This window comes from Elephas maximus, chromosome 5 (genome assembly GCF_024166365.1).
Source record: "Elephas maximus indicus isolate mEleMax1 chromosome 5, mEleMax1 primary haplotype, whole genome shotgun sequence".
Classification (NCBI taxonomy): domain Eukaryota; kingdom Metazoa; phylum Chordata; class Mammalia; order Proboscidea; family Elephantidae; genus Elephas; species Elephas maximus.
Genome location: NC_064823.1, coordinates 30,258,997 through 30,286,058, shown reverse-complemented (window position 1 = coordinate 30,286,058; position 27,062 = coordinate 30,258,997). Strand labels below are relative to the sequence as shown.

At 36.8% G+C, this 27,062-nt stretch overlaps 1 protein-coding gene across 5 annotated transcripts in view; it reads left to right on the top strand.

Annotated features, from left to right (window-relative positions):
* USP53 (ubiquitin specific peptidase 53) overlaps positions 1-27,062 on the top strand; it is a 66,862-nt gene that overhangs the window by 1,677 nt on the left and 38,123 nt on the right. For 2 of the 5 annotated variants that reach the window (XM_049885423.1, XM_049885420.1), the window contains exons 2-5: positions 9,444-10,130; positions 18,999-19,091; positions 21,631-21,765; positions 24,014-24,285. In XM_049885423.1, coding sequence (XP_049741380.1) covers positions 9,987-10,130; positions 18,999-19,091; positions 21,631-21,765; positions 24,014-24,285 — 644 coding nt within the window. In that variant the 5' untranslated portion in view covers positions 9,444-9,986. Of the gene's footprint in view, positions 1-8,507; positions 8,635-9,443; positions 10,131-18,998; positions 19,092-21,630; positions 21,766-24,013; positions 24,286-27,062 lie in introns of those variants that run through there. The other 3 variants (XM_049885422.1, XM_049885421.1, XM_049885425.1) reach the window with 3 other exon arrangements.

Genomic DNA, 27,062 nt, shown 5'->3' with positions numbered 1-27,062 from the left:
TATAAATTTTTTTAAAGTATAGTTTTATAAATGTATATGAATTGTATACATTCATAGAATTTATAAATGTATATGAATTGGATACAGTTCATAGAATTTGATGCTAATAGTCAATTCATTAATACTATTTTCTCTAAAAGATTCAAAACATAGTTTTTAAAAAGATGGGCTGTTTTAATAGGGGACCAGATTTTTCCACCCAGTTTATTTTTTTAAAAAGAAAAGAAGAAGTACTCTTATGATTTCTGTACATAGTTGGAGCCCTGGTGGCGAGGTGGTTAAGAGCTTGGCTGCTAACCAAAAGGTTAGCAGTTCCAGTCTACCAGGTGCTCCTTGGAAACCCTGTGGGCAGTTCTTTTCTGTCCTGTAGGATCTCTGTGAGTTGGGATTGACTTGATGGCAATGAGTTTGTGACTCAAGATCTTTTATATTGCTTAGTCTAAAATAATGTTTATTTTAGTAACTATAGTATCAAGAATTTTGAAACCATGTGGTTTGAAAGTTTGTTTTAGCAAGACAGCTTAAAAATGAAAAGTTTAATCTATTTTAAGATGATCAAAAGCCAAAACCATACCTATTTTCCCTGCTGGACCTGTTTGGAATTCACTCACCTACTGGGCTGGAGGGGACATTGTTTTACTCTACAACTTTGCAAAAATATGTTTGGTGTCTTTAAACTGGTGGATAAACAATCCTACAAAGACATTTAGTTATTGAAGTACTTAACAGATAATTGTTTTTTGGTAGTTTTAACTATAAGACATTTTTTAATTATAGAAAGCTGGGTAGCTTGTATATTATATCATGTTGCTGTGGTCCTGGAAACTATGCCACAGATACTTCAAATACCAGCAGGATCACCCATAATGGACAGGTTCAAGTTGAAGCTGAAGAAAGGTGAAACAAGTCCACAAAGCATATCCTACCTGAATTTGGAGACTATCTTATGAATAGGTTTCATACCTGACTGAAGATCAAATGAGTTGTGGAATGACATCGAGGACATCATACATAAAAGAAAGCAAAAGGTCATTAAAAAGACAGGAAAGAAAGAAAAGACCAAAATGGATGTTAGAAGAGACTCTGAAACTTGGCTTTTAAACGTCTAGTAGCTAAAGCGAAAGGAAAAAATGATCATGTAAAAGAGCTGAACAGAACATTTCAAAGGGTGGCCCGAGAAGATAAAGTATTATGATGATATGTACAAAGACCTGGAGTTAGAAAACCAAAAGGGAAGAACATGCTTGGCATTTCTCAAACTGAAAGAACTCAAGAAAAATTCAAACCTCGAGTTGCAATAATGAAGAATTCTGTGGGCAAAATAACTGAATGACGTAGGAAGCAGCAAAACAAGATAGAAGGAATACAAAGAGTCACTATACCAAAAAGAACTGGTTGACGTTCAGTTATTTCAGGAGGTAGCATATAATCAAGGTCAGATGGTACTGAAGAAGTCCAGTCTGTGCTGATAGCATTGGCAAAAAGCAAGGCTCCAGAAATATACGGAATACCAATTGAGATGCTTCAACAAACGGATGCAGCACTGGAGGTGCTCCCTCGTCTATGCCAGGAAATTTGAAAGACAGCCACCTGTCCAAGTGACTGGAAGAGATCCATATTTGTGCCCATTCCAGAAAAGGTGATCCAGCTGAATGCAGAAATTATCAAACAATATTATTAATATCACACATAAGTAAAATTTTGCTGAAGATCACTCAAAAACAGTTGCAGCGGTGCATTAACAGGAACTGCCAGAAATTCAAGCAGGATTCAGAAGAGGACATGGAATGAGGGATATCACTGCAGATGTCAGATGGATATCGGCTGAAAGGAGAGAATACCAGAAAGTTGTTTATTTGTGTTTTATTGACTGTGCAAGGGCATTTGACTGTGTGGATCATAACAAATTATGGGTAATATTGCAAAGAATGAGAGTTCCAGAACCCTTAATTATGCTCGTGAAAGGTGTGCATCAGGGTTGTATTCTTTCACCATACTTAGTCAATCTGTATGGTTCACAAATAATTCAAGAAGGAGGACTATATGAAGAAGAATGGGGCTCAGGATTGGTGGAAGACCCATTAAATACCCATTATAATAGCTTAAATTTAAAAGACTAACAATAACAATTGTTGGTGAGGATGTGGAGGAATTGTAATTCATATATGACCAGTAGTAATTTAAAATATATGGTCACTTTGAAAAACACTTTGGCAATATCTTATGAAGTTAAACATTCACCAACCATACCCGCTGCCGTCAAGTCGGTTCCGACTCATAGTGACCCCATCACCAACCATACATCCCACCAATTCCACATTATGTTTGCAGAAAAACTTGCATGTGAATGTTCATAGCTGCCTTATTCATAGTAACCCGACACTGGAAACAAGCCAAATACCTATCTCCTTGTAAGTGGATAAACAAATTTTGGTATATCCATGTAATAGAATATTAGTAATAAAAAGTAGTACATTACTGATTTATGCAGTAATACAGATGAAATTCAAAAGTACTACACTAAGTGAAACAATCCAGACACAAATGATTACACGATTCCGTTTGTGTGAAATTCTAGAAAAGTTAACACTGTTGTGAGAGAAAACAGATTGGTGGTTGCCTGGGGTTGGTTATATTAGTTTTCTATTGTGTAACAAATTACCACACATTTAGCATCCTAAAACAATACCTATTTATTATCTTATATTTGTTAGGTTAGAAATCCAGGTGGGCTCTATTGGGTTCTCTGCTTCGAGTGTCTCACAAAACCAAAGTACTGAATGGGCTGGCTTCTTACCTGGAGACCCTAGAGAATAATCAGCTTTCAAGCTCATCCTGATTGATGGCAAATTCATTGCCTTGTGGTCGTAGGACTGAAGTCCCCATTTCCTTGCTGACTCTCATCTGGGATCTGTTCTCTGCTTCTAAAGACCACCCACATTCTTTCTCAGATTATTCTTCAAAGCAGCAATAGTGCCTCAAGATACGGTAAAACTTGTGAAAGCCTTAACCTGTCTGAGAAGGAAAATTCAAATAGTTTCCACTAATAGTGATAAGACTGCACCCTGTCAAAGGTAGGAAAACTTAGAAGACCCAGAGAAATAAGGCAGTCCCATCAAGTTCCTGCGGTCGCAGGTTTCACCGTATAATGACATGTGAACACTTCTAGGAAGCCTTTCTGCCTGCACGCTGATAGGATGCTGTAATGTGCATACCTCTGATTTTGCGTGTCCACATATTTTGCTCTTTTTTTTCTTTGGACCCCAGCTGCACAGGAAAGTAGTTCAATTATTTCTGACACTGCCCAGTTGTCCAGCCTGTCTTTTATTCCACGTTTTGCCTATTCTTTCATTAATAATCCACATATAGGTTGCTAGTTTTTTGTAACTTCAAACAATGGATATTGCCTTCTTATGGGTTTGTGAAACTCTATGGGGCAGTTCTAGTCTGTCCTATAATGTCGCTATGAGTCAGCATCGACTCCATGGCCGTGGGTTTGGTTTGGTTTTTGGTATGGGTTTGTGCCAAAGGCTCTATACCCTGGGGCAGAATTCTAGGCTTTAAGGTATATGTATTCTTAATTTTACTGAGTGGCACTAGATTTTCCTCCAGAATGACTACCTCATTTTTCGTTCCCACCAACAGGGCCTGAAGGGCTTTGCTCTTGGTTTTATTATTGCCAGTTTGATGGATATAAAGTGATATTATGTTTTAATGTGCAACTTGCTTAAGTTGAAATATCTCTGTAGATTTATTAGCCATTTGAGCTTCTCCTTCTTTGAATTGCCTATACACAGTCTTTGTCTATCTTTCTACTGTATAATTTGTCTTTTTTTTTTCTATATGAAGGAGTTCCTTGTATATTCTAGATATTAATCAATTTCTGTGGGTTATAGTTATTGTACCAACCTCTTCCTATCCTTTTTTTTTTGGGCGGGGGGGAGTATTCTCTTGCTTATAATTGTAGTCTCTTGAGTTGGACTGATACATTGTTTGTTATTTTCTGATGTATTCAAAACTTTAAATTTTCCTTTAATTAGTATTTTAGCAGCATCCTATAAATTTAATATGTAGGGTTTTGTCATTCAGATGAATGTATTTAATAACATTTCTGATGTTTTTTTTTTTTTTCCCTTAACCAAAGGGTTTAGTTTGTTGTTATTCACTTCTAACTCACATTAAAGAATATAGTCTGTATGATGATAATTTGGTAGGGGGGGGTATTTACTGAGGTTTCCTTTGTAGCCTAACATACAGTTGATATTTGCATTTATTCTAGGCTTGTTCTGAAAGAAAGTATTTTCTTTGTTCAGGATACAATCTCTTTTTATTTCTAATTTTCTGTATCTAAGCTTATGTTTTGGAGCCCTGGTGGCACAGTGGTTAAGAGCTGGGTTGCTAACCAATAAGTTGGCAATTAAACCCACTAGCCGCTCTTCAGAAACCCTATGGGGCTGATCTACTCTGTCCTATAGGGTCTCTCTATGAGTTGGAATAGACTTGGTGACAGTGGGTTTGGTTTTTATAAGTTTATGTTTTACAGGTTCATATTCACTTTTAAGTTAATTTTATCTGACCGTAAAATTGCTATGTCAAATTTCTTGGTTTATGCTTGACTGGTATATCTTTTTTGCGTTGTTTTAATTTTTTATTTATGTGCGTATGTATACGCACACACATATAGCTTTACATAATGTGTAGATAGAATTAAAAAACATACTATAGCTTTTTAGTGCAGGCTTTTTTCTACTTTTATTTTCTATCTTTTCTGTCCATCCCCATTCCAATTACATATGTATATATTTTCCATGCTCAGATGATCATATAAAGCATTTGTCTTTTCACATATAGATTGTTTTTAACAAAATAGGATCATATTAAGCTTCTGCATCTTGCCTTTGTTACTCAAAACACCCTATTATACAGTCATGTCCCTATGGCTGGGCATTCACTTTGTTTCTCTATTTACTACTGATACCTAATATATCTCAATAAAACAGTACTTTTATTGCCATGGGATAGATTTGCAGGATTGGGATTTGGGGGTTGAATTCTGTGTGCTTTTTAATTTTAGTAGTTGTTTCCAGGTTGCTATAATATTGCCCGAAGGGTATGATAGTATAATGACATTTTTTATTAATCAGCAATGAAGAACGTACTTCTTGCTATACCTTCAGTACCTTCAGCTTGCTCTCTTTCCCATACTCAGTTTTCCCTGTTAACATTTTACATTAGTGCACTTGTTACAAGTGATGAATGCATGTTAACATGTTATTATCCATGCAGATTATAATCCATAGTTTACATTAGAGTTCACTCTTTTTGTTGTACAGTTTTACGGGTTTTGACAAATGTATAATGCCATGTATCTGCCATTGTAGTATCAGACAGAATAATTTTACTGCCCTAAAAATCCCCTGTGTTCCACTTATTAATCTCTCTATCCTTCTCCCCTCTGCCCCCATCCTCCGGCAACCACTGATCTTTTTACTATATCTATATTTTTGCTTTTTTGAGAATGTCATGTACTTGGAATCATACCATATGTAGCTTTTTTCAGACCAGCTTCTTTCACCTTCTTTAACTTTCCAACTTATAGAGACCCTATAGGGGAATCGACTTGACAGCAATAGGGTTTTGTTTTTTTTTCTTTCACCTTAAATATGCATTTAAGGTTTAAGTGGTATTCTTTAGCAATTCTTTTGGCTGCTTATGTATCTTTTTTTTTTTTTTTTTCTTAATTAGGATTGTGAAGCTTTTGTCCATTGTATTGGTTTTGGATTTATTTGTTTTTATTCTATAGTTGCCTGTTAATGTTTTAAAGTTTTGGAATTTTCATCTTGCTTCCCTTCTGCCTCACATCATGTTTGGATTTTTGAGCTTTCCTGTTTGTCTGAGTTTTTCAGTTTTCAATTTTGTGAAATTCTTAGTCATGTCTAAAAGTATTTACTCTATTTCCTTTTTTTCCTCTCTTTCTGGGAAATCCTGTTAGATATTGGCACTTTTAGATATTTCCACCATGTCTTTTAACGTTTAACAAAAGTTTAAACTTTCCACTTGTTTCTTCTTAATGCTTTATAAGAGAATGTCTTGCTCTAAACTTATTGCTTGTTAATGAGGTCTTCCTTTCTGTTCAATTTGCTAGTTAACCCATCCTTTGACGTTTTCAGTATTTTATATAGGTGTATGTGTGTGTACTCATTATCTTCAATTGGTAGATATTGATTAGGTTTATTTTAAATTCGTGTTCCCTTTGGTCTGTTAATTCTGCTTCCTATGGTAAAGGTTGTTTCAGTTTGTTGCCTTACTTTCATTGTGCTTGTACTCTGCTTTGTCTGGTCACTTTTTTTTTCCTGGGAGTGCAAAGTTGTAAGCTAGTTATATTTACCTAGGGATAAGGGGGAAAGACTAGCCTCTACTTTGTGTTTATTCATAGGATTTCATGGAGTAGAGGTGGTGTTTCTTTATATGATTTCAGGGAGTAGAGGTGGGGGTGGAAGGGCTTGATTTGGGATGATGCAATATGAAGGTTGATTCCAAAAAGGAACTTCCTGTTGCCCTGGCCAGAGGCATGCTCTTCTTCAGGTCTTGCTGTGCTCCGTTTTATTTGTAGCTCGTGGGTGAGTACAGAACACATAGGAGCCTTCCTGGTCACCTGTACTTGTTACCACTTCCCAGACCATCAGAGCTCCAGTGCTTTCCTGATGTTATACTCTCCCTCAACCTCCACATGGTGCTTGGTTGGTACCAGAGCTTTCCTGTCTCATTGCATTGTTTGGGCCAGGGCAGTGTGAGGAAGGGAAAGGGACACAACTAGAAAGATCTTTCCCAGGGTGTAACACTTGGAACCTTCCATCTCTTGGCTGTCATTTCACTCCTGCTCTTAGAAGCCAGTCACTTTTGGTGTCCCCACATTTTCTCCCTGTGTCTCCCTTTTGCTTCTGTGTAATCTCCAGGGTTGGGTTAGAAGGAGGGAGCCAGGAGCACATACTAGTTTGATATCTTGTGCAGGAATAGAAACTGCAATATTTTATAATTATCTATTTGTGTCTGTTGTTAGTTGCTAGTGAGTTGATTCCAACTCACGGTGACCCCATGTGTACAGAGTAGAACTGCTCCATACAGTTTTCAAGGCTGTGACCTTTTGGACACAGATCGCCAGGCCCATCTTCTGAGGTACCTCTGGGTGGGTTTAAACCACCAACCTTTCAGCTAGTCATTGAGCACTTAACCATTTGTACCACCTGGGGACTCTAGTTGTGTCTGTATCCCTCATCAAACTGAGCTCCTCAAGGGCAGGGATTGTTTCATATACCTTCACACAGTTCATCATACAGACTTTGTGCCTCATAAAAGGATTCTTCCATTTAAAAAAAAAAAAAAAAAAAGAATTTACTACCAATTCAGAGCTCTCTTAATGATGAAAAATATTACTAAATTTATTTAAAAAAATTTTTTTTTAATAAAAGATTTCAGAACCATTTAGATCACTTTAAAACAAAAACCCATTGCTGTTGAGTGAATTCTTATAGTGACCCTATAGGACAGAGTAGAAGTGCCCCAGAGAGTTTTTAATGAGCGGCTGGTGGATTCGGACCTCCGACTTTTTGGTTAGCTAGCTAATCTCTTAAGCACTGCGCCACCAGGGGTCTAGTTTAGAGGAGGTGTTAAAAGAAGAAAACAACTAACGTATGTTGTTGTTCTTGGGTGCTGTTGAATCAGTTCTGACTCATAGTGATGTATGTACAACAGAACGAAACACTACCCGGTCCTGCACCATCCTCACAATTGTTGCTATGCTTGAGCCCATTGTTTCAGCCACTTTTAAATGCCTTCCAACCTGGGGCTCATCTTCCGCACTATATCAGACAGTGTTCCACTGCTATTTATAAGGTTTTCACTGGGCAATTTTTTCGGAAATAGATTGCCAAGTCCTTCTTCCTAGTCTGTTTTATTCTGGAAGCTCTGCTGAAACCTGTCTACCATGGGTGACCCTGCTGGTATTGGAAATACTGGTGGCATAGCTCCCAGCATCCAGCAACAGTCAGGCCACCACAGTACAACCAACTGGCAGCCATAGTAAATGTTTTATAATTCTCAACACACTTAGCCTGTGTGAGATAAGCAGAGCTGTTACAGTTATATCCCTATTTTGTAAGGGAAGAAGCTATGAATCAAAGATGACAAGAGTTTATTTAAGACCAAGCAACTAATACGTGATAAGGCTGGACCTGGAAATGGCCTCCTGAGTTCAGTTCTTTAGGGACTGAGGCTTATTCTTTGCTCCTTAGTACCTCCCCATCTTGAGTATTTGATCAGTGACATTGAACTGACCTATGTATGCCATTCTGCCCCTCATCTTTCTGTGCTGTGAAAATGAAACTCCAGTGACTTACCATTTTATCCAGGGCTTGCTAATCCCTACATGATCTTGTCCCTTTTCCATCTTTTCTCTTCATCCCTGCCCCTTGTTCCCAGCTTTGCTCACATTTCTTGTACCACACTAGGCTTCTTGCTATTCCGCCAGCATACCAGGCACGCTCCAACCTCCGAATCTTTGAAGTTGCCGTTCACAATGCTTGGAATGCCTTTTTCCAGATGGCTTCTCCATCTCCTTCAAGTCTTTGTGCAAAGGTAACCTTTCTTGACTATCCTATTTAAACTTGCAAACCATCCCGCATTATACACACTTTAATCCCCCTTCTTCAATTGGTTTTCTCCTAGCACTTAACACACAACCCTTCTAGTACACTATACAATTTAGTATTCATTGTGTTAGTATTGGCCTTTCCTCACAATAATGCTAGTTCCAGTGCCTGGCACTGTATAAGTGTCAATAAAATGTTTGTTGAATGAGTGAAGGAAGGAGGAAAATTCAGTTGATTTAAAAAAAACTTTGTAATACTTGATTATTTTTAATTAAGAAGTTCAACATTTTTAAAGACCTTTTAACCAGGAGCATGCATTCGTGAATAAAATGGAAATTTACTTTAATTCACTAGAATTTATCAAAGTTTTCTTCAGAGTTGTTATGCGTATCAGTTTACATAAAATCAACTGACTTTCCTAGGAAAATGTTATGATTCTGTATGTAAGATAGATAATAATATAGAGTTCATGTATATGTGTTTGTTTTAATAAACAGCAATTTACGTGTTGATTCCTAAGGTATAATTAATTTTAGTTTTTTGTAAAATGCTTTTCCTATGAAACATCATTTGAACATTGCAAGTTTGAGATAGGTAGTGATTGATGTTATATTGAAATTTTTGTAAATTTTTCAATGATGAAATTTGTTTTAATTTTCATATTTGAAAACTTTATTAGTAATAATCCTTTTTATTTATTAGCTACAATTCTTTATTCAATATGTGTGTTCAAATAGTAAAGTAGGAATTTTCATGATTAGTCTTTTTTTAAACATTTCTTTTTTTCTCTTGTAGAGTTGCTTTGAGCTCACATTGTTATGAAATGTGGAGTCATCTTTGATAACTTCGCCTGGGAAAGAAAGTCTTTTTTCTTACTAAAAAAAACAACAACAAGAAAAGTAAATAAGCAGAGGAATCATGCTAACTGCCAACTCTACATTTTTGGTATCATCTATTTTTTAACCCATCAATACAAATGCCTTTAAAGAAGATGATTTGTCCATCAACACTACTCTTAACAACATTTTAAAAATCATCCATCTTAAACTGTACAGCTCTCTTGTAAAATTTAACGCATATAAAAATCTTTAAGGCCTTGTTTAAGTTAGCTTTTTTTTTTTTAAGCTGTCAGACTTTTAACATTTATATACTCTATTTTTACTTTAAAAAATCCTCATAAAAATTTGTAGTATCAGGAAAGATATGGACTTGGAAACTGGTGTTATTATAATAGACTGTGCTGAATTTAAGTGGACAATTCAAGATACGCATTTTTTCATCAGAAATATCACATAAGTATACAAGTCAAAGCTTTAATGCCAACAAATTTGCGTGAAAATGGCGTGGGTGAAATTCTTACGGAAACCTGGTGGCAATCTCGGAAAAGTTTATCAACCTGGGAGCATGCTATCTCTAGCCCCTACCAAAGGCTTATTAAATGAACCAGGACAAAACAGCTGCTTTCTTAATAGTGCTGTACAGGTGAGACCATTAATGACTTGTTAAATTTTTAAAACTTTTTTTAAATATCACTTTTAATGGTAACAAAAATATTTTGACTGGGTATTTTGCTTTTTGTAAGAAATGGAAATGGTCTTTTCAACAGAAAGGTGTATTTCTGATATAAAAAAAATAGTTTTATTTTAAGATGTTTGCTTAGTAAATTAAGAATACTTATTTAAAGCACCGAAATTCTAAGAAGTACTAAGAGTATTTGTGCCAATGCAGTTATCACTCGATTTGTAGGAATTTTTATTTAATTTTGAAGGCTTGTGAATAGTGAGGAAAGCTACAATCCAGAAAATGTAATCAGTAATGTTAAAATGTGTCCGTGTGTTATAGAATACTTGAGGTGTTTTATATTCTTCACTCTTTTAGCACCCCCTTATCAGTAGCTATTAATTTCTTGTTTATCTTTTACATTGGTTTGTGATTGGGTTTTATGCTATTATATATAAAGAAAAATATCTGTCCCAGTAACTGGATAACTTTAAAACATGCAGTTGGAATTGGTTTTCTATGTAGTATTTGTGTGAATTGTACCCATTCTTGGCTTTCTAGAGAATACCTATGTGCATTTGCCAGATGGGTGGCCAGAGCTAGGCAAAAAGCCTGTGAAAACATAAGAAAGATAACTGAATCATGCTCAGCTCAAACATATAATTTTCATTTAATTATGAAGCAATTTTAGGTCAAAAGTTTAGAATAGCAACAATAGCGGAGTATGTATTGAAAAAAGTTTTTCCTAACTTTTCATAATTTGATTTGCTAGGTCCCTGGTGCCCTGGTGAAACAGTGGTTAACAGCTCAGCTGCTAACCAGAATTCACAGTTCGAATCCACCAGCTGCTTCTTGGAAACCCTGTGGGGCTGTTCTCCTCTGTCCTGTAGGGTGGCTATAAGTCAGAATCAACTTGACAGCAACTTTCTTTTTTTTGGTTTTGGTTCATTAATATACATTATGTATTATTTTGAAGTTTATAATAAAAAAGCAATTTCAAGGCTTTTTTTCAAATTTCACAGAAGAATCATGATCACCCCATTACCACAGACATGCCCAAAATTTAAGTGTACTAAGTTTTCATAAATTAATTTTTTTTACTAGGTTGATTTAATTTTGTCTTTATCATAATATATTAGATTTTGTAATTAGACTACAATATTGAATTATATGAATGGTAGAGGATTGAGATGAACTAGTGTGCATTGGCTTCTATGTATATATGTAGTTTTTTTTTTAAATCTGAAAAAAAATGTTGCCATTGAGTCAGTTCCTACTCACGTCAACCCCATGTGTGTCAGTTTGGAACTACACTCCATAAGATTTTCAGTGGCCGGTTTTTCAGAAGTAGATCTATCATGATGCCTTTCTTCTGAGGTGTTTGTGTAGACTTAAACTTCCAACCTTTTGGTTAGCAGCCAAGTTTATTAGCATTTTGCATCACTCAGGGACTTCTCAGCTAACCTACTCCCCCTCCCCCCTTTTTTTTTCCAAAAGAGAACCAGTGTAGAATAGAACCCCAACAGATAAAGTAAAAAAAAAAAGCAAAACAAAACAAAAAACAAGCTGCTTGGGTTGAAATGAAAATATGGAGTTTTTTAACCTTCTCAGTTCTCAAACTCACCCCCACTCCCCATTGTGGGTCTTAAGTTACTTCTGTGGAATCATAATTTGGACACCTTGAAGTTTAATCTATTTTGTTTCAATCCTTTTTGAAATTCTTTTAACGATTGTGTACTAATCAACTCTTCTACCTTAGATAAATAGCCTGTCATATGTACAGTATGGTTAGCAATTTCATATGTACAATATGTATAGCAGTTCCAGATTTTGTAGGATCTCATTTCGTTCAGACCGTTGACTGTACAGAGATGAGGAAGATCTAAAATATTAGAATCTTTTCTGTTGACCCTAGAATATATCTAAAAATAATGTATTTAAAGTAAATCACTTTTTGCATATTTTCTAACTATTGTTCTTTTTCTTCCCTAAAAACAATTGAGCGAAAAATACTGGTTAATAGAAGTTGAGCTTGTGACTTTTCCAAGTTAGTTTGCTTGATAAAAATACACATCTGGAATGTGTCAGGGGTTCAGACATCTGACTGAGACCTATGTTCTCAGTTGCCCTCTACCTTGGACAGATGTCAGACTTGGAAGTTCTTTAACCCACTCAGGGAAAGAGAAGCAATCGATAGTAGAATAATATTGATTCTAACTCACCTTGACCATTGATAACAGTCACTGTTCTGTCCTGGCTCAAAAATCCCACTGGCATTCATTGCTGTGTGAAATGCAGGAAAATAATTTCCTGGATGGCACTGAATATGGGGAAATGTTGTGCATCAAAAGTCCTAAAATTAAACACTTCATAAGGCTATGAGAAAAAGGGCTTCCATCATTTCAGATGCTTCCATGTGGTACCAGCTTTTTTTTTACTTTTATATTTTTCTCTCTTTCTGTCCTTTTCTGTATCTCCCTTTTTACTTTCCTCAATCTTATGTAGTCTTCACTTTTGTAAAAGTATAGTTCACCAGTATCCAAAATACTATATGTAGTTGGGGGAAATGAAAAGCATGTTATAACAGGAAATTTTGAGAAAGGAAACCTATATGGTAAAGAAAATGAAGTGTCCCTATGATAATTTCTTTAAAAATGAATATTCCACTGACCTTTACTAAGATTATTTGAATTTAGCTACATAGTTACAATTTCTGGTGCTCTTTATTCCTTTATTCTAGGTTTCCATCATTTTCCTTCTGCTTGAAGGATTTCTTTTAACATTGCTTATAGTACAGGTCTATCGGCACTGGATAAATTCTTCCAGTTTTTGCTTGTCTGAAAAAAAAATCTATTTCATTTTTGTTTTTGGAAGATATTTTCACAAATAATTCTGGGTTGACAGTTTGTCTTTTTCAGTACTTCGAAGATTTTACTCTACTATCTTGCATTATTTCTGATGAGAAATCTACTGTCATTCTTATCCTTGTTCCTCTGTTTGTAATTTGTGTGTGTGTTTTCCCCTCTACCTGCTTTTAGAATTTTTCTCTTTATCACTGGTTTAAAGCAATTTGGTTATGATGTACCTTGACATAGTTTTCTCCATGTCTATTATGCTTCAGGTTTGTTGAACTTCTTGTAGCTGTGGGCTTCTAGTTAGTATAAATCAAATTTGGAAAATTTTTAACAGTATTTCCTCAAGTATTTTTTCTGCCTCTCCCCTCCTTTGGGAACTCCAGTTACACATATATTTAGTTGCCTAAAGTTGTTTCACAGCTCATTGATTGTTCATTTTCTTTTCTCTTGGTGTTTCATTTTATAGTTTCCATGGCTATATCTTCAAGTTCACTAATCTTCTGCAGTGTTTTGTCTGCTGCTAATACCGTTCAGTGTAGTTATCATCTCAAACATTGTAGTTTTCACCTCTAGAAGTCTGATTTGTGTCTTTTAAAAATTTTTTTCTCCTGCTCTTTTTTTGTTAGCTGTTTGCTTGGTACATTTTTTCCATCTTTTGATTTTTAATAAGTTTACGTCTTTGTTTCTAAGGTATGTCTCTTGTACACAGCATACTGATAGATACTGTTTTTTAATCCATTCTGGCATTGCCTCTTTATGGGTGCATTTAGGCCATTTACATTCAGTATAATTATTGATAGGTGTGAGTTTATTGCTCTCATTTTGTAGGGCTTTTTTTGTGGTGCTGATGTTTTCTTTGTTCCTCTTACCCATGCTGAATTCAAAGTGTTTGTAGATTTTTTTTTTTTCATTTTCTTTTCTTTTTGTTTTTACTGAGACTTTGTTTTTCTTCTTTATTTTGATGAGTAGGTTTGTTAACTATCTTTGTGGTTACCTTGCAGGTTACCCTTATCTTCCTAAGTTTGAACTAGTCTTTTATTACTTGGTATTTCCTGGTCTTCCTCTCCATTAGAAAGTTCTATATCTACACCATTTATTCCCTCCTTTTTTTGTTCTGACATTGTTGTCATCTACAGATTAACCTCTCTGGTTCCCTGTTGTAAATCTTTTAGTTTTGCTTAATCCTTGAAAGTTCATTTCCTAGGTATCTGGTATCTGGGTGGTGCAGTCCTGTGTCCTAGATTCAGGCTGTCGTCTGATGTTGTTTGTTCTCAGACTGAAGGACTCTCTTTAGTAATTGTTCTAAGTTTGGTTTGGTTTTTACATATTTCCTTAATTTCTGTTTATCTGGAAATGTTCTAATTTCATCATCATGTTTGAATGAGATTTTTGCAGGATATATTATCCTTGGTTGGCAAATTTTGTCTTTAAAGGTTTTATATCTGTCATCCCATTGCCTTCTTGCCTGCATGGTTTCTACTGAGTAATCAGAGCTTAGTCTTATTGTTTCCCCTCTGTATGTGACTTTTTTTTTTTTTAAGTTGCTGTCAGGATTCTTTCTTTGTCTTTAGTTTTAGCACGTGTCATTATGATATGGCGTGGTGATTTTCTTTTGGGGGTCTATCCTATATGGGGTTCATTTGAGCTTCTTTAGATGGTTAGGTTTTCATCTTTCATGATATTAGGGAAGTTTTCTGTCAGCAATTCTTCAGTGATACTCTCTATGTTTCTGTTTTCTCCCCTTGTTCTGGAACTCTGATCACTCGAAACTTTTGCTTTTGATTGAATCCCACATAATTCTCAGGGTTTCTTCATTTTTCTTTGTTCTTTTTTCTGATTTTTCCTCAAAGTGGTATCCAGGTATTTGTCCTCAATTTTGTTAAACCTATGTTCCATTGTTTGAAACCTGCTTCTCAGACCTTCTATAATACTGTCCATTTCTGAAATCTTGTTGTTTATTTTTTGGATTTCTAATTCCTTTCTGTATGATTTCTAGTTGTGAATTTATTTAAATTTTTTGTTCGTGTATTATTTTCCTGAATTCTTCCATTGTTTTGTCTGTTCTGTGATTCTGTCTGCCTTTTCTATGATTTTGTCTATTTTTTCCTCTTTTTTGTCTGCTTTGTCCTTCAACCCTTGGATAGCTCTGAATATTAGAGATTTGAATTCCCTGTCATGTATTTCCAGTGCCTTTTTTTCTACTGAAAAACCATCTGGTGTTTTATTTTGAACACATACTGGAACCATCCTGACCTGTGTTTAATGTTTCGATATTGTTTGCTATCTTTGGGACATTCAGTAGTAATTGTCTTCATTTATTGATTGTAGATTTGCTTTTTTTGTTTGTTTTATGTGGCTATGTCTGAGTAGGTGGGTTGTGCGTTCTTTGTTGTTTGCTTGTCTGGGGGCATGATACTTCTCACCACATTGTCCAATGAGCAGGCCCAGTCATTCAGCTATGGTGCAGCAGGGCAGGTCCAGCTGAAGGGGAGGAGATGGAATGAGTTGTTCATGGCACGTACTGCGGCTGACAGGGTGGGGCTTGGGATCAGTACAGGACAGGTTCCAGTAGACCATGCTGGTGCTGCTCGGGGGTGCAATGTTCAGCGCATGGTGCAGATAGGCAGGAGGGAGGGGAGAGGTTGTGATGTATGGATGTAAGTGATTATGGGAAAGAAGAGAAAGAGGAGAGATAAACAGGAGCAAAAAAAAAAAGTGCTGAGGGAGCCTGCCGTTGGAGTGGTGCAAACCTGGGGGAGCCGTGTGCTGGTGGCTTTCTAGCCAGGTAGTGAGACACAGCCTGTCAAGAATGGACAGATATGGCACATGCAGGTAGATGGGTGGGAGAACAGAATGGAAGGAAGAGATAGGAAACTAGACTAAAAAAGAGAGAGAGAAGGTACATGTGGCTGGGTGGTCAGGAGAAAGGGATGGAAGGAATGTAGAGTGAGAAAAGAAACCAAGAGGAAAAAAAAAAATTCCTCAAGGGAGCCCACTAGAAGCTGGTCCCTAGTCGAGCGGCTCTGCACAGTCCCTCCCAAAGGAGCGGAGATGGCACACAGCTCCAGGTGTTTACAAAGGTAAGAAAGGAAGGTATAGAGAGACAAGAAACTAAGAAAAAAAAAGAAGAAAGAAAAGAAAAACGCCCCAAGGTTGGCCACTGGTCCTCAGCTGAGTGGTACTGCACAGCCTGTCAAGAAGGATCAAGCGTGGCGCACAGTGTCAGGTGTTCAGGAGTGGGGCACAGAAGGAAGTTAGAGACAAGAAACTGAGGAAAAAAGAAGAAAAAAAAATGCCCCAAGGGAGTTCACTGAAAGTGGGTCCCCAGCCTAGCGGCACTGTACAGCCCATCAAGAAGGAGTGGAGATGGCACATAGCACCAGGTGTTCAGGAAAAGAGTAAGGAAGGAAGGTTGAGAGAGACAAGAAATTGAAAAAAGAAGAGAGAGAAAAAAGATACCCAGAGGGTGCCCACTGGTGTGGTGGCGTGGACTGGGAAGGTGGGTCCCCAGCCGTGTGGCACTGCATAGCCTGTCTAGAAGCAGCAAGATGGCACACGTCGCCAGGTGTTCAGGAGAAAAGAAGGGAAGGATGGTAAAGAGAGACTGGAAATCTAGAAAAGGAAAGAATCCCCAATGGAGCCCACTGGCTTGGCTGCGTGGACTGGGGAAGTGGCTTCCAAGCTGCATGGCGCTGCACAGCCTGTCTAGGAGGGGTGGGCTGGCATACAGTGCAAGGTATTCAGGAGACAGGAAAAGAAAGAAAGTAGATAGAGATGAGAAACTGAGAAATGAAGAAAAACAAAAAGGAAAAAAGAAATGCCCTCAGGGATCCCACCATCGACCAGAGAAGTGGCTTCCAGGCCTCAGGGCACAGCTCATCTAGAAGTTGCAGAGATGGCACACAGCGCCAGGTATTCAGGAGACAGTAAAAGAAAAAGATGAGAAACTGAGAAGTGAAAAACAGAAAGGGAAAAAGAAAAAAAGGAATGCCCCTAGGGATCCCACCAGCATGGTGGTGCAGACGGAGGAAGTGGCTCCCAAGCCATGTGGTACAGCCTGTCTAGAAGGGGTGGAGATGGCACACAGCACTAGATATTAAGGAGACAGGAAAAGAAGGTAAGTGGAGGGAGACCAGAAACGCAGAAAAACAAAAAGAAAAAAAAATAGTAAAATGGCCCCAGGAATCCCACTGGCATGACGACGTAGACCAGGGAAGTGGTTTCCCAGTCGAGAGGCACTTCACAGCCTATCAAGAAGCGGAGATGGTACACAGAGCCAGGTGTTCGAGAGAAAGGAAGGGGCAGAGGTGAGAGGGAAGAAGCCAAATGAAGCAACAGCAACACAGAAAATGGTACCGAGGGAGCTGGCGGTGTGGGCGGGTGAATCTCGGTGACATAAAGTTGGTGACTCCTCCACCAAGCAACTGCAGCCTGCTGGAAAGCAACAGAGGCCAAGCAGAGGGAAAAAAGGTGGGGGGTGGGAGAATGTGTATCACTGGTTATTGGGTGCTCTGTCTCCTGTTGGGAGCTCCGTGAAGTTGCTCTCCCGAACTCCCTGTCTGCCGAGCTCCGACCGGAGTCCAAGATGGCGAATCCCTGCTGCGTTAGCTAATAGGGGACCTCCAGGCCATATCTCTCCTTGCTCTCTGTTCTCTGTCAGTTTCTTATTCCATTGGTTGAGTTATCTCTTCATGTGATGCTTAAGTTTCCAGGATTGACATTTGTCTCTGTTTTACTTTGTTTTTTTGGTCTTTGCTGTGGTGGGACAGTGTGGTGCTTTTGTCTATAGCACCATGTTGGCTGCACCTCTCTGTTTGTTCTAATATAATAACAACAAAAGGTTGAAGGTTTGAGTTCTACCCAGAGGCACCTTGAAAGAAAGGCCCGGCAGTCTACTGAAAAGTTAGCCATTGCAAATACTGTGAAGCATAGTTCTGTTCTGACACACATGAGTCGCCCTGAGTCAGAATCAACTTGATAGCAACTGGTTTTGTATAAGGCAGGCACTATTATTATTTCCATCGTATTGTCAGGTGTTTCAGGATGATTTTTAGTACAGTAGTGATGTATCTCAACAAAAGCAATCTGTTTTGTTTTATTAGTAGGAGATGATAATTTGAGCAAATGTATTCTGGGTATATCTTAATTACTGCTTCTTACCTTGCTTTATCCCCATTACCACATGAGGTGATGTGCCCCCTTTCTCATTTAGTATTCAGTGACCACACAGGCCTCTGCTCACCCTTTATTCTTACCACAACACATTGACCTCTATTTAGTACACCCTGGTTGTAAACTCCAGTTCTATTTCCTTCCTAAATTTCAGTTTGTCCAAGTATCTATAATCACTTCCTCTTTCACTTCTCTGCCAAGTCCTTTATTTAGTATTCTGTGTTTCCTATTCATATCAAATCATTACCTGAGTAGTTAACTTTTTCCTACTTTATGTTTTTTTGTGTCTATCATGGCTTTTATATATGAATCAATGAGAATATCTTCTGATTCTATTTCTTAAATCATCGTATGTACATAAACATATATATACATATTTGTGTGTATGTATGTATACATATATGTGTATACACACATATATATAGCAGTTTAGTTTTATACTTGCTATTATTTTTGTTGTTGTTAGCTGCTGTTGAGTCGGCCGCTGGCTCACAGTGACCTCGTGTTACTGAGTGGAACTGCTCCATGAGCTTTTTTTCGCTGTGACCTTTAAGGAGGCAGTTTGCCAGGTCTTTTCCTTAGAGCCACCAGGTGGATTCAAACTGCTAACCTTAAGGTTAGCAGCTGATGGCAAACAGCTTGTACCACCCAGACTCCTTGCTATTATATTTAGTGGTGGTATATGTCTGATTATACACAAGTGATTAAAAGAAGTTAGTTACTAACCTTCTGAGATTTTTAAAATGTCTAAATCTAATTCCTCTGTCACAGTAAGAAAAATCTTATTGTGTTTCTTTTTTCTTCCCATCTCACTGATTCTTAGGTTTTGTGGCAATTAGACATATTCCGACGAAGCTTGCGGATTTTAACTGGACATGTTTGTCAGGGAGATGCCTGCATATTTTGTGCATTGAAGGTAACTTAATAGTTCTGAACAAATATTACCAACTGTTTCTCTAAAAATTTGATTGTTATATTTAGTAAGTTTATTTGTAATTAAAGTTTATCATTCAGTGGTTTATAGTTTTGAAGATTAATTCTTAAAATGACTTACTCAGGGTTATGTTTTCCATTTTTATATAAGGGCAGTTAATATTTTAAATAGAATAAAATTATTTGGAACACTACATTTTTTATTAACTTGAAATGGTTTTATTCACTCAATAATTGTTTGTTGAGCTCCTACTGCGCTCTGGGCACTGGTGTGGTCACTGAGGATACAGCACTCTGTAGTAAGTAATGAGGAACAAAACTGATAAAAATCTCTGCTCTCATGGAGTTTATATTCTTATAGAGAAGACAAGAAGTAAGCAAAGTACGTAGTATGTTAGGTGGTATTAAGTGCTAAGGAGCAAAAATAAATCAAAGAGGCAGAGGGCGTTGAGTGGCTAGGAAAACCTCACTGAGAAAATGACATTTGAGTCAAGACCTGAAAAAGATGTTGCAGTGAACTGTAAGGCAGCATTCTGGGGAGGCAGAGAGAGGAACAGCAGCTACAAAGGCTCATGGGGTGGGAGCGTGCATGACATTTTCAAGGAACTCAAAGGAATCCTGGGTGGCAGAAGCATTGCGGGCACAGGGGAGAATGGTAGGAGATGAGATCAGAGAGGTAATGGGAGTTTGTGGTGCCTTTAAAACATGTCTGTAAATACTTTGTACTCTGCATATCAAAAGGACTCTAGCTCTCTCCTTTTGAGCATGAGCCAGCCTTCATGACATGCTTCCAACAAAAAGAATGTGACAGAAACAATGCTGTGAGACATCTGAGGTTGGGATAGTTTAGAAAAGATTATACAGCTTCCACCTGACTCTTGGAAGTGAGCCCCCATGCTGTCGGGAAACGAAGCAGCCATGCGGAAAGGCTGGAAAGGGTGCATGTACACACGTTCTGGTCACAGCTGCAGCAGAGGTTCCAGCATCAACAGCCAGCATCAGCTTTCCTCTGACATGAGTGAGAGACCTTCAGAGATTTCAGGTCTAAGCCTTCAAACTGCCTCAAATGATACCTAATGGAGCAAAGATGAGTTGAAGTAAATAACTGGAATGGGGCGTAGATTGCAAAGACCTTGGCTGTTTCTGAGTGATTTAGAAAGTCAGGAGATTGTTTTCAGTGTAGGAGTGACAAAATCTTTCTTATGTTTTGACTCCTCTGTTGAGAATAAATGGATGGAAGACTAAGGGAGATACAGGGAGTCCAGTATATATTAGCAACTCGTTTGGTCATTGAAATCTTTGGCAAGAATTGTTTAAATTAAACTTTTAAGATCACATAAGATTACGAATTTAATATTTTATCAGTGTGTTTTAGAGATAAATATTACATTCTTAGATATTCTTAATTTAAACACATACACCAGAGACACAAAAGGAAAAACAAAGCCATATGCGTGCCTTAACTTCCTGATATTTTTGAAAGGATTGTGTGAATAAATCACCAAAGGAGGCAATTTTTTATCCTTTTTTTTTTTTAGAATGTAGCAAAATTGGGTTATTGTTAGAAGATTAAGAATTAATGTAGGTCAAATTACACTATTATGTTTTATTTACTCTGCAGAAATTCTGAAATGTTTTGACCAACTGTAGAAGCTAATATAGTTCAGTGTCTTAGCCCAAGTCTTTCCTAGCTCTGCATCATTGCCCCACCCGCTCCCGTACAGGGCACTTCAGGCAGACTAGCTTCTTTGCAGTTTCTCACCTGACTCCCGTACCCAGGACTTTGCATCGTTACTCGTTATACATGGAATGTTTTTTCTCATTTAGAGGGTTATTTCTGATAACTGGAAAATACCTTTTTTAAAAAGTTAAAAGTCATTATCTTTTCTATGACTCTTATAAAATGTGCATTTTCATTTCTTTGAAACAAATTTGGTATAATAGTAGTGGGAAACTTGCAATTCCATCAATGTTGCCTAATTTTTGTTTTTAAATCAGAGTTCGTCATTTTTTGAGGGTTACTTAAGACCCTAAGTAGAAAAAAACAAAAACTTGTAAAAAATTCATTTGGCCTACTTTAGGGTACTTTTATTTTTGTTTTTAAGATTAGCAAGTTCATGTAATTTTTGTGTGATTTTATATGTATGTGTGTATATATGTGTGTGTGTGTTTTGGTTAACGTAATTTTAATCCCCATTGTATTTTTAGATTTAAAGCAGCTTTTCTCAAAACTCTGTTACTTGAGCTACCTGCATTGGAATCAGCTGGGGGCTTACTAAATCAGAATCTCCTGCTGTGCATATTAATTTTTATGCACATTCGTGTTAGATTTCCACTAATTTAGAGGCTGTTGCAACAATTTCTACATTTTACTAATACAATTTTTTATGGAATTTTAGAATAAAAGACTTTTCTATTAGTTTCTTCATACATTGCTTTGCATTTCACTATGTTATAATAAAATTATTGAAGTTTTTAAAGCTGTTGACATTAAACTTACGGATGTAATTGGTGATTTGCAGACCATATTTGCGCAATTTCAACACAGCCGAGAAAAAGCACTTCCCTCAGATAACATAAGGCATGCTCTTGCGGAAAGCTTCAAAGATGAGCAGCGATTTCAGCTTGGCTTTATGGATGATGCTGCAGAGTGCTTTGTAAGTATTTTGATAATCTTTAAGAAAAGTGGGGATACATATTTGCATTCCTTGAATGATGTAAATTTTGAGATAAATAAAACATAACAATGTTTTATTTATAACAATGGAAAAGTATCAGAATTGGTCAGTAGATTCACATCTTGTCTGTTCTTTAAGGGTCCATTTAAGTCCATCAGTGTTTTGTGTGGAGTCTCTGGGTGGTTGGAGGTTTGAGTTCACACAGAGGTGCCTCAAAAGAAAGACCTGACAATTTACTTCCCCAAAATAAGCCAGCGAAAACCCTATGGAGCACAGCTTTACTCTGAAACAGATGGAGTTACCAGAGTTGTAGTCAACTCGGTGGTAACTGGTTTTGTTTGATGTTTTGTGTAGTACTTTTGGTTTTGATTATTTGTGCTACTTCAGTGTTTACTAAATGTTAAGCTCCTAAAATATTTAAAAATTTATTTAGTGGAGCAAACAGCTTTGTTAAACGTATGTTATATGATTTAAATCAGTGTTCTCTCTACATATCAAAGAAACTGCCAACGGTTACATTTCTCATTGCATGCAGTGATTCTCATTGGTGTAGAAGAGGCTTTGCTGAGAAGTTATCAGGATCAGCAATTCTGATACACAGCTGAGTCTAGGTTGAGAATCACAGACTGAGGTTGATGTTCTGAGGCTCCGTTTTACCACCTAATAATAAGTACAGCATTCTTTTGATCAGGAACATACCTTATATAACTGAATATGGATGGTGATTATTAAATGTTTCTACATAATGTATTGTAGATGTCACCCATGTTTAAATCGTAATCACTTCTTTCTTGCTCCTGTATCTATTCAGGAAGTCCTGTAGATTCTTCCATCACAAACCTTTGTAAGGTTTTCCTTTCTGCCTTATTTCCTTGCCACTGCTTCTTCCTAGTTCAGATCTTCACTCTGGGCATTATTTAAGCCTCTTTACTATGAACTTTTCAGCCTATCCCTTTATAGTCTATTTTTTAATGGCCATCAGATTAATATAATTTTATTTATGTTAATGCCTGCTTCTCAAATACACCTGTGATTCAAATAAAAACTCTTCCTTCTAACAGTTAAGGTTCTTTATGATTAAATCCCACCTTATTTCTCTACTTTCTCCCTGCATCTTCCCTCTTAGTTAGATGATTCTACTCCGTTCCTCAAGCATGTCTTTGTATATTACTGCTTTACAGCCCTTGGTCCCGAAATACTCAAAACTTTCTTTCAATCTTTTATTTTGTCTAGCCTCAACCTAATGCATGATGAAATCTCCCCAATTTATTTTCTGAATTTCTTTATAATGTATTATATATGGAAATCGTTTGGTACTTGTGTTTTATTAGTTAACCTTTTTAAAATAAGCATCTTTTCTGTTTCCTTAGATGGAAAGCTCCTTTACTAGTACACACTACCTTGCATACTTGTATACTCACAATGATGAAATATGCATTTCATTTTTCTTATGTTTATACCTAGTTCCTTGCTTAAAATCCAAAGTGAACATATTTTGCATAATACTGAACTTTATATTTTACTTTATCTCACTTAAATGAAATGTATTAATACATGATATGGTAATTAGTGAAATGTCTAGAAAGCTAGGCTTAAATAATTAAAGGTTTTTAAGTATCCTGGGGGAGACAGGAATTAGCTACTTAAAAAAATTCTTCAGCTAAGCTTTAGTAAAAAGGATTTATTTCGTTAAAGAAATAAATACCCCTTATTGATTTGTATTATAAATCTGAACTTTCATAAAAAATTTGTTGCAGGGCAGATTCACTGCTTATGTTGTTAGTGTAGAGATATCACTGAAATTTCTATCTAAGTTATATGGATTATGTCCAGATGATCCAAGCAGGATTTTTAAAAAATTATCTAATTTTTCTTAATATGAGAATGCTATGAAAATAGAAAACTTTCTTTTCTAATACTAAGTTCTGGATGTCAGCAACCAAGGGGTGATTTTTAAAACAATGTTTAAAATCTTTGTTAAAAACCATGGGCTACATTGTAATACTAGTCTCTTTTTGTTAAAAGTGTGTTTTTAAACTAATGCTACAAAAGGTGAATATTTAAAGAAAATTTAAAGTATAGATTAAAGAGGAATCTAGCTTTTCAGGTAATATTTATGGTATTCCTAAATGTAACAGTCTGGAAAACTTTCATTTAAAACGAGCTTTATTTTGAAGTGTCGCCTGCAAAATCAGCTGATTTGCCTTTTTTTTTTTTCCCCGATTAGGAAAATATATTGGAAAGGATTCATTTTCACATAGTGCCAAGCAGAGATGCAGACATGTGTACTTCTAAGTCTTGTATCACTCACCAGAAGTTCGCTATGACTCTGTATGAACAGGTGCGACAGCTTAACTGTTTTATTAGATATTTATGTTTTGTGATTGGTAAATTAAACATACGATTTCACTTACAGTGTGTGTGCCGTAGCTGTGGAGCGTCATCAGACCCTCTACCTTTTACAGAATTTGTGCGGTACATTTCTACAACAGCCCTATGGTAAGAACCTATTAAAGCGTACTTGCAAAAGCCATTAATAACACATTTAAACACAATGAGCACTTATCCTGTAAAGTCATGATATACGTGAATTTTCACTCTCTGAGGCAAATAACTATGATACCTCTAGATTAGCCTAATATAAACCCCTTGCTGTCAAGTCAATTCTGACTCATAGCAGCCCAGTAGGATGAAGTAGAACTGCCCCGTAGGGTTTCCAAGGAGTGGCTGGTGGATTCAAACTGCTGACCTTTTGGCAGCCAAACGTTTAACCACTGTGCCACCAGGGTTCCTTAACCTAATATATGTACCATTTAATGTACAAAAAAGTTAGAATGTTGCCCTTACTATCTACTTATAACAAGTGTTTGGAACTGTGAAGGGGAGCTTAAAATGACAAATGCAGTGGTAGATGAAAATGTATGTGGTTTCTTCATTTTTACTAAGGTGTTCCTTTGTAATGGCTGTGTTTCCTAGCAGCTTCACTGTGTCCCTTCACAGTGATGGAAGCTGGGGTAAGCAGAAAAGGAAAAAAAGTGAAAATAATCCTCTCTTAGATGATTGCATTTGCACCTTATAGAATTCACCTTGACTAAAAATGTGCCATGCCTGTCTGCCTACCTGCTTCTTTCTTTTTTCCCTTCCTTCCCTTCTTTCCTTTTTCCACCTTTCTTCCTAACTCCCTCCCTCCCTCTCTCCTTCCCTCTCTTCCTTTCTTCCTTCCTTTCCTTGCCTGGCCATGAAATATTAGCTAGCTAGGAATTCACATTTGATCCCTAGACCTTACTGGATTGTTTGAACACTGGCAGAACACCAAAAGAGAGTAAAGAGTGTAAATATTTGATAGTCATAAACATTGAATAATATCATAAGTGTTTGCAGAAATTTTATTACAAAGCACATGACGTGGATCAATAATTTAGAATACATCAGTGCAACAGTTGATAAATACTACTGATATTTTTTATCAGTGTACGGCATGAATATCTTGTGTTCATCTCATTATATTCTTAAACTTCGTGGCTTTCTTAGGTATAGTACACCATTCTTAAGGATTGTTGAGTAATAACTGGGTGTACAATTCATAGGCTTATTTTTTTTCTCTTTGTGTGAAAAGTAGGATGGTGTTTGAAGAGGAATAGGGTACAAATTAAAAACTGTAAAATTTCAACTCTATTTTGAAACTTTTTAATAAAATTGCAGTGACCTGATGCAGTGTTTTAGACAAGAATTAGATCCCCATTGAACTCTTCTTGGCCCACACAAAAGATCAGATTGCAGGATCCCAGAATGTGAATTCTAATCATAATCTTTTTTTTTTTTTAATTGGTAGTAAGAGTTGAGTCCCAATTATTAAATGCTTACTATGTTCCAGCTTTATGTAAATTATCCCTTTTAATTCTAACAAAAACTACTTTTTGATGAAGGAGTAGATTTAATGAAGCTGATCTGGTAAATGGATGAATTAAGAATAGACTGACTTCAAAATTTGTCTTCTTAAGCACTACTCTGATGGCTGTCAGTTTTTTAAAACTATTATGCACAATTTGAATGAACTTACCAGATTTAGTGCTTTCTAGTATTTTTTTCCTTAACAAGCGAAGTTGTCAAAGATTTCATTTTACTTGGATCCACAATCAACGCCCGTGGAAACAGCAGTCAGGAAATTAAAGGATGTATTGCATTGGGCAAATCTGCTGCAAAAGACCTCTTTAAAGTGTTAAAAAGCAAAGATGTCACTTTCAGGACTAAGGTGTGCCTGACCCAAGCCATGGTATTTTCAGTTGCCTCATATGCATGCAAAAGCTGGACAATGAATAAGGAAGACTGAGGAAGAATTGATGCTTTTGAATTATGTTGGTGAAGAATATTGAATATACCGTGGGCTGCCAGAAGAATGAGCAAGTCTGTCTCAGAAAAAGTATAGCCAGAATGCCCATTAGATGCACAGATGGTGAGACTTTGTCTCACATACTTTGGACGTGTTATCAGGAAGGACCAGTCCTTGGAGACGTACATTATGCTTGGTAGAGAGTCAGCAAAAAAAGAGGAAGACACTCAAGGAGATGGATTGACACAGTGTCTGCAATGACAGACTCAAACCTAGCAGCAATTGTGAGGATGGTGGAGGACAGTGCAGCGTTTTATTCTGTTATACATGGGTCCCTATGAATCGAAACTGACTCAACGGCACCTAACGACAGTATATTTGTGAAGTGATGTAGAAGAGTGGGTACTTTCAGTTGTTATTGAATACTTGTAGATTATTTATACTGTTGAACTATAAAATATAACCAGCTGTAGGACAGTTACGTTACTAGAGTAGAATCAGAACATCTAGAGTGGAAGCTAGTAAAGGTGTTTCAGCTTACATTTCTGTTTGAAAATGGTTAGTTTTTTACAGGTACTTAGTACCTTGATATATAAAAATGTGACCCTAGGGGAAATTGAATAAAAAATGGCACAGCTGTTCTGTAGCTCTGCCTAAGCCTTAATGAACTGGTTAGTATTCATAATAGGAACAAAAGGCACAAAACAAAACAAACCCACCACACTGAGGCAGCCCTGACTCATAGCAACCATATAGGACAGAGTACACCTGCCCCATAGGGTTTCCAAGACTATAATCCTTATAATCCACATCTCTCTCCTGTGGAGCCACTGGTGGGTTCGAATGCTTCGTTTCACAGACGAAACATTTGACTTAAAACTGCCATCAGACAGAGCACCATACCCTTGACTTGTAGTTGCAAACAAAAGTATATTTTCTTGCTATT